The sequence below is a fragment of the Candoia aspera genome, chromosome 3, assembly GCF_035149785.1.
Source record: "Candoia aspera isolate rCanAsp1 chromosome 3, rCanAsp1.hap2, whole genome shotgun sequence".
NCBI classification, from domain to species: Eukaryota; Metazoa; Chordata; class Lepidosauria; order Squamata; family Boidae; genus Candoia; species Candoia aspera.
The window spans coordinates 85,770,117-85,785,140 of NC_086155.1; the positions used below are offsets into that span (position 1 = coordinate 85,770,117).

The 15,024-nt window shown below is 47.0% G+C and overlaps 1 protein-coding gene across 1 annotated transcript in view; it reads left to right on the plus strand.

Moving 5' to 3' along the window:
- DPYD (dihydropyrimidine dehydrogenase) overlaps positions 1-15,024 on the plus strand; it is a 643,333-nt gene that overhangs the window by 417,340 nt on the left and 210,969 nt on the right. The window contains exon 14 of the mRNA XM_063298272.1: positions 1,311-1,475. Coding sequence (XP_063154342.1) covers positions 1,311-1,475 — 165 coding nt within the window. The remainder of the gene's footprint in view (positions 1-1,310; positions 1,476-15,024) is intronic.

Sequence of the window (15,024 nt, forward strand, 5' to 3'; positions counted from 1 at the left end):
GGTGGCAAAATTATCTTCTATCCATGTGTGTTTGCTTCTTATCTATGCCATCCTATATCTTAGTCAATTCTTTCTCTGTTCTCTTTCCTTTTCTGCTATCTCCTCTGTGCCAAATATATTATTGTAAGATTCTCAGAGCAGGGACTTATCCTCTTATACTTCGAAAAGCACAATGCATACTGATAGTGCAATACTATTAATGGGAGAGATATTAGTATTACTAATAACTGGACTAATAATATATTTCAGGTGGAGGATTTTAACCACACCCTATGTCCTAACAGCCAGGAACCACACTGAGACGAGGAGTAGGTCTCTAGTGTTTATTTACTGCTACATAACAGAGAATCCTAACAAACTGAAGAAGCGTGGGAAAAACCCAGACATATAAACCCCAAAGACTAAGGCGGGCCCGATCTGCGTCTCTTAGAATGGATACCTAATTCCTCAGTACTACGCATGCGCTTTACAGCCTGGCTGGGAGCCCCCTGCTTGCCATCCTCACTCATGACACCCTAGAAAGTAGGTGGGTGATAGCAGAAAGCTTGGGCAGGGCCAGGAAAATAATAAAATAAAGTGTTTTAGAATCTGCAAAAAGCAAAAAAAAGTGCCACACAACCCCCCCCCCCCAAGCATTAAAATGGCACTAAAATAGTTCTGGGGCTACAGAAGTTATGCAATTTTGTTGGCTTGAGGTTGCTACTGGCATATTAAGGGCATACTGAGGACTGCTTTCCAAATTGGACCTCAGTTCCCAAACTGAAGCACAGGCGTTTCACATATTTGTAAATGAGATGTCTTAAGCCTGTTGAAGGCTTAAGGTAACCGGTTTGCCCATTAATATACGCCAGACAACAACTTCTGACTTTGAATGGGCTTCAAGGAGCAAAAAAAAAGGGGGGGATGGCAATATGGGGCACATATATTTTTCATCCCTACTGTAAAAGACAAGTAGAATATAAATGTTCTAAACAAACAAACTTAAATAAACCACAAGATGGTGTGGCCTGTTCCAAATGGCCAATAGATTACAGGTAGTCCTTCTTAATGACCCTAATTGGGACCAGAATTTCCTTTGCTAAGTTATGTGGTCCTTAGGCGAAACATTGCCATAACTTTGAGGACTGGGCATAAGCACCATTCGTTCGGTGCATTGTAACTTTGGTTGCTGAATGAATTATTGTTAAGGGAGGACTACCTGTATGCATCCCTAGAGGGCAGCATTTCAGAAATAAGAGGTTGAAAAACCTTTTCTTTGCTTGATTGAATTATTAATTTTTATTTATTTATTTTATTTACTGTTTTCACAGGACATTGTAACAAATGTTTCTCCAAGAATAGTACGTGGAAACACCACAGGTGCCATGTATGGACCGGGCCAAAGTTCCTTCTTGAACATTGAGCTCATCAGTGAGAAAACAGCAGCCTATTGGTGCAGGAGTATTACTGAGCTGAAGTCAGACTTCCCAGACAAAGTAAGTCAGATTGAACTGCAAAGAAAGTTCCCGTGTCAGGTGGAGAACATCAATAAATTTTTCAGAAAATTGGAAGTCGGTTGAAAGAACAATTGCTGCCCTTAGAGTATATATTCATTCTGTTTGCTCTTCTGATACACAGGCCCTTCAGCATGTTCTGTTTTTAAAATCCTGCAAATATTTTGACCAGACATGAAGGGGGAATAAAGAAAATGTTTATATACTGTAAGAAACAAAGCCTCTACTCAAATTACTTTGACAGTAGCACAAAACTGCCCCATTCTCTACCCTTTCTTCACAGATGCAGTGCTTACCATGAGGTAAATACTTATATATGTACTGTATTTCAGTTTAGCCATGAATTCATCTTGAAACTTTCATTATTAGAGAGATAAATTTGTCTCTAAAATAGGGTAGATTTTTTGTTCTGTGTTATAAAATGCTGTGGGCAATTAGGATTTGCAGAAATAGTTTTTGTCCAAATCCCCATTTTTTGGGTGCCCTCCTTTGGGAAGGTCCATAGTACCAGATATGGTATGCTATTTTCAACAACAAAAACAAAATGTCCTTTTTAAACCCTGACTGAGTGAACATAATGAATGAAGAATGACATTCTTGGCAGAAACAAGAGGCAAACTGGGTTGAAAAGAGAATTATTAGCTAGTGATTACAGTAAAGTAAATTATTGCATTATTGTAAATATTAAAAAGGAGAAAATTGATATATAATTGTTTTTGCATTGTAAGGAAGCAGTTTAAACACTGAGTCCAAAAATTAATATGCTAGGGATTAAAGTCTTTGTTACTTCAGTTGTTGACAGTTGACAGTTCTTTTGGCTGAACTTTGGAATCAAAGGGATTTGTATTAAAATTTTAGCTACATTATGTTTCAGTTTCAGTGAACCATGACAGAAATTGAGCTGAACAACAATAAATGATCAAAAATTCATCAATTTATTTTCTGTGGCGGCTGAGTCCTGAATTTTCTTTGGTGGCTGAGTCCTGAATTTATTTCATTTTGTGTTTTAAATGTCCGATTCTTTCTTTTCTTCTCCTACGTAAATATTTAGGTATACATGGATAAAGCACTGAAAAAAATTATTTTTAATGTAATTATATATATGGCTCCATCAGGATGGTTTGTTTTGTTTTTTGCACTGTTGAATTGATATGCAGGTAAGCATTGATAAATATTGCAAAAAGGGGAAAATCATCTGATTACTAGTGTGAAAGATCACCTTCATGTATAAATGGGTAAAAGGCAGTGCAAATATTTTTTTCTTTTTATTATATTGTTGTAAATCTTAATGCATTATATCGTTTTGGTACAATGATATTTGGACAGTATTAGTTAAAATTATTGACATTCTATTGTTTAGATAACTAAGACTATTAGAAATAAAGAAAAGAGAAATATCAGTATTAATTACAATTTAGGATATTTGCAAGCATAAAATTATTTGACGCCATACAAAACTGTGTATAACTATAGAAAAAAAAGAAACTGCTGCAGGTTTCATCAAAGGATTTGTTGTACAATGAAGATTTTGATCTTGAGCTAGTTACGTAGTACTGAAGTCTCCGTTATATAATGGAGATTGTGTGTGTGTGTGTGTGTGTGTGTTAATAAAAGGAAAAATAATAAGATAGGCAAAACCAATTTAACAAGAATTTTGACCCATATAGTCATTTGGAATTGTGAATTTATTTGGTTGGATTTTTTCCAGGTATTCATTAATTTGTTCCTAACAGAATGAGAAAAAGTTGAGCTGGTTGATAGTGCTGTCCATAAAGAGTGGGTGCATGTGAGATCCGACTGATAAAAGGCATGTTCTGGCATCACAGTGCAAGCCACTTCCTTTCATAGGTGTGTCATAAGATCACACATGTGTACAAAAGGGCAGAGCTTGACAAAAACAGCAAAAACTTACAGATGCCACCACATGAGAGAAAATTGAACTGATACATTTGTTCTAGTTCAGGACTTTGGCCAGTTTAGCTGAGTGGCTTTGTAATGTGTGATGCTGATTGTGAATTATTTTTCTTAAGAGACAGCTACTAAATATGGGAGGCAGGTGGAATATGAGGTTGTCTCCATGTTGGGAATCCTAATACTTCTTGAATTTGACTGGTAGGAATGAGTAACCTTTTAAAAAAAAATAATTTACCAGTTTGCAGATTTTTTTTTTCTTACACAGAATGAAAGCATTGAAATTAAACAAATTCAAATGTGGAAGATTGAAAACTGTTAGTTTTGCTCATCCCAAATACTTGTTTTTTTGTTTTTTTTTCCATGGGGGAAACATTCTACTTTAATGAAAGACTTTAGGAAGAATTCAGTTCAGGGCAGAATGAGCCAGAGAAACAATAAGGAAAGGGAATGGAGGGAGGAACTTCTCATGCCTAAAATGTATGAGTCACATTTCTTCAGATAAACCCAAGAGATAATTACACATTAAAAGATTTATTAATTTGTTTTCACATAAAATTGCAAGAACTACAGATTTGTATTTTCAACATCCTATCCTAATTTAGCTTTCAAGTAAATATGGTAGCATTGAATGACTGAAAGTGACAGATTTCCATGGATGTATATAAGCACCTTGTGACTTTAATTCAGTACTTGAAAGTATATATCAAGTAATGGAACATTGGATAACTTAAACTATCCTGGAAATAGGAATTTCCTTAGCCAAACAGTTCTCTGAGTAAAATATATTAACGATATTTGACTGACAATTAAAGTTGAGTTGGTTGATAGTGGTGTCCACAGAGAGTGGGTGCAAGTGAGAAATAGTTTCACTATTGTTTCAGGAAATATAATTATCAACTGTGAATAATGGCTAATTTTGTTCTAAGCAAATAAACAGACCTACGCTACAGGAACCATTTTAAAAAAGAAGTATAGATTTGATGTTTGTTACAGCTACAGATATTTAAGGTTGGCATGATAGTTAGTCTCCAAAGCTAAAATACAAATCAGAATATCATTTTTCAGTTTTCGTCTTTCATTTTTTATAATTTGGTTCTTGCCTCAGAAAATATGCCAACATGCATTTAAAATAAGTATTTTGGGGGAAATGCATTTAGAAGTACAAACATTTAAATAAGATAAATATTTTATGCAGATCTTTAAACATACACTGTACATTACATGTATGAAAACTGAACTTTGCAATTTGAGGTGAGAGTGTGCACAGTCATAAAATGGCAAATGAACAGGCATATGTTTGGATTCCTGAAATTATATTTTTATAAATTAGAAACATTACAAACTGTCTTTCTGAAGTTCAGTTTATACCTGTAAACAAGCCAATTTATGACTTGGCCGTGGTTTGTTTATTTGGACAATTTTCTTTGTTAGAGATCTGAAGCATTATGTTTTGACCTCTCAGAAAGGGAAGCATTCTTTTTCACAGTGCACAAACTGCTAGAGAAATGCATACAGTAGAATGTGCCACAGCTTTTTTCCTTAGAAAATATATATGTACATCAAGGTCTTGAGAGAGAAAAAAAAAAGAAGGGGGGGGGAGTTGGTTCAAGAGGTCCATTCCACAAAGTTCCTATGGATTTACCTCAAATTGCAGGACCCAAATCTTTCTGGGTATTTTTATGTTCAAAGAGCTTTTATGAAAAGAATAGTAAAGCATATTGGAGATTTGTATCTTCAGTGAAAAGTACTGTTTACTTAGAGCACAAGACATTGGTCCTGTTAGATGCGAACACATTTCACAGTTTTATGAGGACTATAAGCACATCTTGAAAACATTGCCTCAAGGTGTAAAGAAGGAGAAAATTAAAGCCATTTCTGAAACACTCTGCCAGGCCTCTTCTGGAAAATGAATTGAGAGCTTCTCTTGATTATTGGGAAAAACAAATCCTTAATGGCTAGAAATAGCTTTAGTACTCACATCGCAAGGTCTTAACAATTAGGCTAATGCCTGTGCTGAAATTCCTATATGAAGGAACATAAGGAGAGCTGCTTGTGAGAAAGAATGTGTACTACATTACAGCTCAGCAATTTTTTTCTCCTGAAATGTAATGCATGATTGCATTACCTATTATGTAAAAGTGATAGATGTGCCTGTGGTCTTTTGTGCATCTGTGTCCTGAGAACATGAATACATTTCCATCCTACTGATTTTGGTAGATTTTTTTTTTTGGCTTAACTTTCATACAGACTTCCATTCTGCTTAGTGTTTTCTCATTCATGGCTGTTCTGAAGTAAGTCCAATTGAGTTCAATGGAATCCATATAGCCTCAATTATATGGATATAGGATTATAGCCTAAGAGATAATTTTGAACATTAAAAGCACAATCTAATGCACATTTGCTCTGAAATGGTCCATTTCATTCTTGGGACTTCCTCCTAAATAAACGAGTATGCAGTTTCAGCTCTTTAAAAGAAAAAAAAAAGAAATGGAACATTCATTGCCCTAAAATATAAGCAATATAAAATTTTAATGAATTAAAATTACTCATTTCAGCAAAAGTTTCCTTCCATCACTTTTTTATTTCATTTTGAAACAGCAATGACAACCTAGGTACATTTCCTAGGAATCAAAGACATGTTGAGGTTAACAGCTCATCGTTGTGCCTTAGGTGATCAAATCTTCCTAGCTGGTCATTAATCCAAAATAGGTATCAGAATGTTTACAGAAAGTTTCAGTGAAGAATTAGCATCTTGTAGAGTTAGCAATAAAAAAAAACAATACAAGAGAAAAACCTGTAAGTGTTGTTTGTGCTAAAGTAAGTGTTTGTTCACCTAACAGTGATGGGAGAAAAACATAAAACCATGTAATAGTTCTTTGTGGCTGTTTTAGGATTAGCTAGGATTGCTGATCTTCAGCAAAGGATCGTTACCTTGTTGTGGTGCTGGAGCTTGAGCACCTCAATGATGCCATGAGCTAAACTGTGAAGGGCCACCCAAGACGGGAAGGTCATGACAGAGAGGTCAGACTAAATGCGATCCCTGGGAAAGGTAATGGCAACCCACCCCAGTATTCTTGCCGTGAAAACTAAATGGATCAGTACAACCAAAGATATGTTGGTATACCATCGGAAGATGAGACCCCCAGGTCGGAAGATGGTCAAAATGCTACTGGGGAGGAACAGAGGATGAGTTCAACTAGCCCCAGACGTGATGACGCAGCTAGCTCAAAGCCGAAAGGACGGCTAGCGGCCGACGGTGCTGGTGGTGAATGGCGAATCCGATGTTCTAAGGATCAACACACCATCGGAACCTGGAATGTAAGATCTATGAGCCAGGGCAAATTGGATGTGGTTATTGGTGAGATGTCAAGATTAAAGATAGACATTTTGGGCATCGGTGAACTGAAATGGACTGGAATGGGCCACTTCACATCAAATGACCACCAGATCTACTACTGTGGACAAGAGGACCACAGAAGAAATGGAATAGCCTTCATAATTAATAGTCAAGTGGCTAAAGCAGTGCTAGGGTACAATCCAAAAAATGATAGAATGATCTCAATTCGAATTCAGGGCAAGCCATCTAACATCACAGTGATCCAAATATACGCCCCAGCCACAGATGCTGAAGAAGCTGAAGTAGAGCAGTTCTATGAGGATCTGCAGCACCTACTGGACAACACACCTAAAAGAGATGTTATTTTTATCACGGGAGACTGGAATGCTAACGTGGGCAGTCAGTTGACACCTGGAATTACAGATAAGCATGGCCTGGGAAAACAAAACGAAACAGGACATAGGCTGATAGAATTTTGCCAAGAAAACTAAATCTGCATAACAAACACTCTCTTCCAACAACCTAAGAGACGGCTTTATACATGGACTTAACCAGATGGACAACACCGAAATCAGATTGACGACATCCTTTGCAGCCAAAGGTGGCGGACATCTATGCAGTCGGTAAAAACAAGACCTGGAGCTGACTGTAGTTCCGATCACGAACTTCTTATTGCACAATTTAGAATCAAACTAAAGAGATTAGGTGTCATGAGTGCCGTTGAGCTGAAGACATCAGCGCAATGGCACACATGACAATAACAAGGAAACAGAGGAAGGGGCTCAAGATAAGTAGCCATCAACTTACAAAGACTAAAGGACAAGAGACAATGGCTAAGCGGATCGCGAGGCACACCCAAGCTGTTAGCGCTAGCGCAACGGAGATCGCCCAGCTGACAGCAATCACCGGAGGAATAGGGAAACCGATGATGGGCGATCCCGGAGCGCCAGCGGGGCCTCGCAACCCCTCACCTACCGGCAAGACAGTGTGTTGGACAAAGGGGGGTGACGTAACCGCGAGTGAGGGGGCGCTGACCAGCGCGGGGTATTTAAACCCCGCACCGGCGCGCTCCTGTCACTCTCAGCTTTTTTCTATCACTGTATCTACACTGCGAATAAACCAGAGCCTGCTTCATCGGAATCAGCATCTGTGTATTACTCGGAGGTAGGCAGCGCATGACATAAAGCTGAGAGTCATAAACTCAGCCTCGCCGAGCCCCACCGGACGACAACGATCCGCGGGAGGAGTAGACGGCGAGAAGACCAGGAACGATGAGGCCGGCGCGACGCGGACAAGGGGGGCGAGCCGCACGGCAAGAAGCAGAGGAGGACCGATCGAAGCCAGAGGCACCGCGGACTCCCGGAGCCATGGACGCCCACCCGGCCCAACCCGAGCCTCAGCTCCAACCCCAAGGGGAGATGGCGACGGAGGCAACCCGGCCTCGGGAGGGAGCAACATACGTCCCGAAACCAGCGGAGAACCCCGCGCCCCACATCGCACCCCAGCCACGGGCGTGGAGCGGCAGCCCAACGGCGGTAAGCACGGGGGAGGACGAAGAAGCAACCCAGCCGACGGCGGAGGAAGCGGACCAACGGTCGGGAAGGCCTGAACCCCACCGGCGACCCACCCCCGCCGACACACCGACGGAACCGGCCCCAGCGGCGGCACGGATCGCGGACGAGGACGCACAAGCTAGACTCGCGGCCATGGAGACCCAACTGAAGGAACTCCGGACCATGCTTCAGTCGTTGATGCCCCCCGCGCCGCCCAACGACGTCCCCGCACAGGTCCACACCTCGAGCGAAGCGCCGAACTCCCACGGGCCAGATGAAGGTCAACAAACGGCCCAGGCGGATGACGCCACAGGCCGGGAAGTGAGAGGAAGGGGCTCACAAAACGCCCGGGCCCCAAAGGACTTCCCCATCTTCTTTGATGGGAACCCCGCGAAACTGTCGTTCTTCATCACGAACGCCAGGGAGTTCATGGGGAGGCACGGACACTCCTATGACTCCGAAGCGGACAAGATCGCAGCCGTGGTGATCAGACTACAAGACCGGGCGGCGCACTGGTACGTCCAACTGTACGAGTCCCGCTCCCCCGCCCTCGCCAACTTCCCCGCCTTCATCAACGAGATGAAGAGCTACTTTGAGGACCCACTAGCCAAAGTGAGGGCGAAAAGCGCACTCCAAAGACTTAAACAGGGCGCACGCACTGTCCCGGACTACGCCCTCGAGTTCAAAGCCCTCGCGGGGAAGGTCAACGACTGGTCCGAGACCACCCTGCTGGAAATGTTCAAAAGGGGGCTCAACCACGACATACTTCAATGGGCCCTCTACCGCGACGACCCAGAGACTCTACACGGGTGGATCCACCTCGCGGGGAAAGCAGAACACGCGCACCGCACCTTCCTCATGACAACTACGGAAGACACGACCAACACCTGCACAAAGGTACCCGCACCACACATGGGGACGGCCGGCCCCACATACCCAAGGAAGAAATTTAATCGTGGGCCCTGCGGGAGATGCGGGAAACTGGGGCACAAGACGGCAGATTGCTTCGCCAACCGACCGCCGACCAGTGTGCCTAAACCCGCCCCGAAAACTAGCCCCAAACCACCTAACCCGCCGCCGCCCCCTCACCGCCGAATGACCGGAGCCACAGCGACACCAGAGGAAGGCTGGGACGCCTACTGGGGGGAAGAGGACGCCGTAGACCCAGACCAGCCGGCGGGAAACACTCCCCGCCTGCCCTGAAACGCGTTGCGAGGCAGGCGGTGGGACAGCAGCACGGACCACCTCGACGGAACGGCGAAAGCTCCGTTATAATGGCGGCAATCAAACTCTCTGCCGGCAACGGAGCCACCACGGCCGCGGCACTAGTGGACTCGGGGTGCTCAAAAAACCTCATCCACCCCGACTTAGTCGCCAAACTCGACCTCCGCTGCTCCCCCCTCCCCACGCCGCTGGCATTCCACCAGCTGGATGGCTCAACAGCGGGAGGGAAACCAGCCACGATGCAAACCAAGCCGGTCACCCTGCAAATGGGCACTCACACCGAACGCACATCGTTCGTCGTCACCCACATCGGACGACCCATTGCAGTCCTGGGAATGCCATGGCTCGCGACAAACAACCCGCGCATCGACTGGGAGACCCGCACCTTCACATTTGGCGACGGCGAGTATCGGGCACCAGTTCCAGCGGGCAAAACCAACCCCACTGTGGGACGAGCAGAGGCGACCACACAGGACAACGCAGCTACCACAGCAGACCTACCGGAACAATATGCCGACTTCTCCGAGGTCTTCGGAGAGGCGGAAGCTGACCAACTACCCCCCCACCGCAAGACGGACTGTCGGATCGACCTGCTGCCCGACGTCCCCTTACCTAGACCGAAGATCTACTCGATGACCCCGAAGGAGATGGCAACCCTCCGGGAGTTCATCGATAAAAACCTAGAGAGGGGATTCATAGAGCCAGCATGCTCACCGGTCGGAGCCCCCGTCTTATTCCGGGAGAAGAAAGACGGCACCCTACGGCTCTGCACCGACTACCGGGGCCTAAACGCGGCTTCCCTGTCCAACAAATACCCCTTACCACTGGTGAAAGACATGCTCGCCCACCTGTCCACGGGCAAGGTCTTCTCCAAACTGGACCTGCGCGAGGCGTACTACCGCATCCGAATCAGGGAGGGGGACGAATGGAAGACTGCGTTCAACTGCCCCCTAGGCGCCTTCCAGTACAAAGTGCTGCCGTTTGGACTCGCGGGGGCCCCGGGGGTGTTTATGCAGCTCATCAATGAGCTCCTGCATGAACACCTGTTCAAAGGGGTCCTCGTCTACATAGACGACGTCCTTATCTACACTAAAACGCATGAGGAACATGTGACCCTAGTCAGGCAAGTCCTCAATAAGCTCAGAAGGGCGCAGCTCTATGCCAAACCCACAAAGTGCGAATTCCATAAAGCGCACCTAGACTACCTGGGGTACCGAATTTCCGGAGACGGCATAGAAATGGACCCCGCAAAAGTCGAGGCGGTGCTGAACTGGGAACGCCCCTGCAACAGACGCCAACTCCAGAGCTTCCTCGGCTTCGCGAATTTTTACAGGTCATTCGCCCGGGGGTTCGCAGAGATAGCCCTCCCCCTAACGGACCTCCTCAAAACCAAAGGGGTGGGGGACACCCGACGCGCCAAGAACCCGGGCACAGTATTGAATTGGACTCCCGCATGCCAGACCGCATTCAACAAGTTGAAAGCGCTGTTCACCACGGAGCCAATCCTCGCGCACCCAGAACGGCCATTCGTGGTCCAAGCCGACGCCTCAGACTTCTCCCTGGGGGCCATCCTACTCCAAAAGGACCCCACAGGACTCCTGAAACCATGCGCCTACCTGTCGAGGAAATTCTCCGAGACAGAAAGGCAATGGCACGTCTGGGAGAAAGAAGCCTTCGCGGTAAAATCGGCGCTAGAAACATGGAGACACCTACTCGAGGGAGCCACCCAACCATTCGAGGTCTGGACCGACCACCGGAACCTCGAGGCCCTCCGAACGCCCAGACGCCTCAGCCCAAAACAGGTCCGATGGGCCCAATTCTTCAGCCGCTTCAACTTCCAGCTGAAGTTCATGCCGGGTAAAAAGAACTTCCTGGCCGACACCCTTTCCCGACTGCCCCAAGACGAAGAGCCCACCCCAGACACCATTGGGACGGTCCTATCCGCTTCTCAACTGGGGATGGCCGTGACCACCCGGAGCGGCGCCCGGAGGCAGCTCGACTCTACGGCGCAACCGATGGCGGGACAACCTGTGACCAGACGACGCCAACCGCAACTACCAGGGGGGATACGCACGGACCTCGCCGCCGCCCTCAAAACCGACCCCTGGTTCCTGGCAAACCCCGACAAGGTAACGATGGCACAGGACCTGGCATGTGGGGAAGGCAGAATCTATGTCCCGGACTTGCAATGCCAAGCGATCTTGCATAGATCCCACGACGCCAAGCAAGCGGGACACTTTGGGTTCCTTAAGACCCTGCACCTAACAAGGCGTCAATTCTGGTGGCCCGCGCTAAGACGGGACGTGAAAGCTTACGTAGCGTCCTGCCCAACGTGCGCCAGAGCCAAACGGGCACCAGGCAAACCCGCGGGGCTTTTACAACAGGTGGCAGAACCCTCCCGCCCATGGGAGGAAATCTCCATGGATTTTATAGTGGACCTCCCACCCAGCCAGAAGAAAACGGCCATTTGGGTGGTGAAGGACTATTTCTCGAAACAGGCCCACTTCATCCCCTGCACGTCGGTCCCGTCCGCACAACAACTAGCCAAATTCTTCCTCATCCACGTGTACAGGTTACACGGATGTCCCGCACGTGTGGTGACCGACAGGGGCACACAATTCACTTCTAAATTCTGGCGGGCCTTCCTAAAGCTGACGGGGACCCAACAGGCCCTATCCACTGCCTGGCACCCCCAGACGGACGGAGCCACAGAGGTCCTCAATGCCACCCTAGAGCAATTCATACGCTCATACACCAACTATCATCAAGACGACTGGGCCGAACTGCTCCCGTTCGCCGAAGTCGCATACAACAACGCCGTTCACACGAGCACGGGGAAAACTCCGTTCGAGGTAGTCTCGGGGCGCGACTTCGTCCCCATACCGGAGCTACCACAACCCCCGGAACCCCAGGTGGACGCTAGCGACTGGGGACGGAAGATTGCGGAATCGTGGCCAATAATCACGGCAGCGCTGAAGGATGCACAGGCGGCCTACAAAGAGCAGGCCGACAAGCACCGGCGCCAACAGCCGACGTTCCAGGCGGGGGATATGGTCTACCTATCCACCAAATTCCTAAAGTCACCCCAACCCTCGAAAAAACTGGGGCCTAAGTACATCGGGCCGTTCCGAGTCACGCAGATAGTGAACCCGGTGGCAATACGCTTGGACCTGCCACACAACCTACGTAGACTCCACCCGGTGTTCCACACCAGCCTCCTGAAACCGGCAACCACCTCTCGATGGCACCCAAGCACGCCACTGCCCTCACCGGTGATGATCGACGGGCAACATCACTTTGACGTAAGGGACATACTCGACTCTCGCAGGCAACGGGGAACTTTACACTATTTGGTCAGGTGGAAACACTTCCCTCACCCAGAATGGGTGGCGGCGCACAACGTTAACGCGCCTGACCTGACCCGGGCTTTTCACCGGGCGTACCCCGACAAGCCTAAAACAAGACTAGCAAACCGACACCGGCATAACCCCTCCCCCGTGGGCCCCCCGCCTACCGTGCCCCAAGGGAAAGGGCCCCCCCAAGCCCGCGACTTGGGTGGACCTCCCCCCGCCGGGACTCACCCCCCCGCCCTGGGCCCACGAGGCAGTAACAAGCGGTCGCCAGCACCCTCCCCCCGCCCCGGGCCCACGGGGGAGTGGCAAGCAAGTCAACAGTGCATCCTGGGGGCAACGCCCAGGAGCACACATAACAAAGGCGACGCACTTAGAACAAAAAATAAGGGCCCTACCTGGAGCTGATAAGCACCCGACCAGCCACGCCTCTCTCCTCGTCGAACTGAGCCAAACAAACAAGGTATGGCCGGACCATGCGCACGCCCAGGGTGTGACCGGGGCATGCGCACTAAGAACACACCCTAGAGGGACACGTGGTAGAGGGCGGAACAAAGGGAGGGGCAAAAACACTCCGGCGGGAAATTCAAAAAAAAAAAAAAAAAAAACCATTTTGACAGCTCTCCTGGTAAAAAACCGGAAAACCAGGGGGGGGCACTATTCGGACAGGGGGCAGTATGTCATGAGTGCCGTTGAGCTGAAGACATCAGCGCAATGGCACACATGACAATAACAAGGAAACAGAGGAAGGGGCTCAAGATAAGTAGCCATCAACTTACAAAGACTAAAGGACAAGAGACAATGGCTAAGCGGATCGCGAGGCACACCCAAGCTGTTAGCGCTAGCGCAACGGAGATCGCCCAGCTGACAGCAATCACCGGAGGAATAGGGAAACCGATGATGGGCGATCCCGGAGCGCCAGCGGGGCCTCACAACCCCTCACCTACCAGCAAGACAGTGTGTTGGACAAAGGGGGGTGACGTAACCGCGAGTGAGGGGGCGCTGACCGGCGCGGGGTATTTAAACCCCGCACCAGTGCGCTCCTGTCACTCTCAGCTTTTTTCTATCACTGTATCTACACTGCGAATAAACCAGAGCCTGCTTCATCGGAATCAGCGTCTGTGTATTACTCGGAGGTAGGCAGCGCATGACATTAGGGAAGACCCACAGATCAGCTAGATATGAGCTCACTAATATTCCTAAGGAATATGCAGTGGAGGTGAAGAGTAGATTTAAGGGACTGGACTTAGTAGATAGGGTCCCGGAAGAACTCTGGACAGAAGTTCGCAACATTGTTCAGGAGGCAGCAACAAAATACATCCCAAAGAAAAAGAAAACCAAGAAGGCAAAATGGCTGTCAGCTGAGACACTAGACGTAGCCCAAGAAAGAAGGAAAGCAAAAGGCAACAGTGATAGGGAGAGATATGCCCAATTAAATGCAAAATTCCAGAGGTTAGCCAGAAGAGATAAGGAATTATTTTTAAACAAGCAATGCGTGGAAGTGGAAGAAGACAATAGAATAGGAAGGACAAGAGACCTCTTCCAGAAAATTAGAAACATTGGAGGTAAATTCCAGGCCAAAATGAGTATGATCAAAAACAAAGATGGCAAGGACCTAACAGAAGAAGAAGGGATCAAGAAAAGGTGGCAAGAATATACAGAAGACCTATATAGGAAGGATAACAATATCGGGGATAGCTTTGACGGTGTGGTCAGTGAGCTAGAGCCAGAGATCCTGAAGAGTGAGGTTGAATGGGCCTTAAGAAGCATAGCTAATAACAAGGCAGCAGGAGACGACGGCATCCCAGCTGAACTGTTCAAAATCTTGCAAGATGATGCTGTCAAGGTAATGCATGCTATATGCCAGCAAATTTGGAAAACACAAGAATGGCCATCAGACTGGAAAAAATCAACTTATCCCCATACTATTGAACAGTGGCACTCATTTCACATTCCAGTAAGGTAATGCTCAAGATCCTGCAAGGTAAACTTCAGCAATTCATGGAGCGAGAATTGCCAGATGTACAAGCTGGGTTTAGAAAAGGCAGAGGAACTAGGGACCAAATTGCCAATATCCTCTGGATAATGGAAAAAGCCAGGGAGTTTCAGAAAAACATCTATTTCTGTTTTATTGACTATTCTAAAGCCTTTGA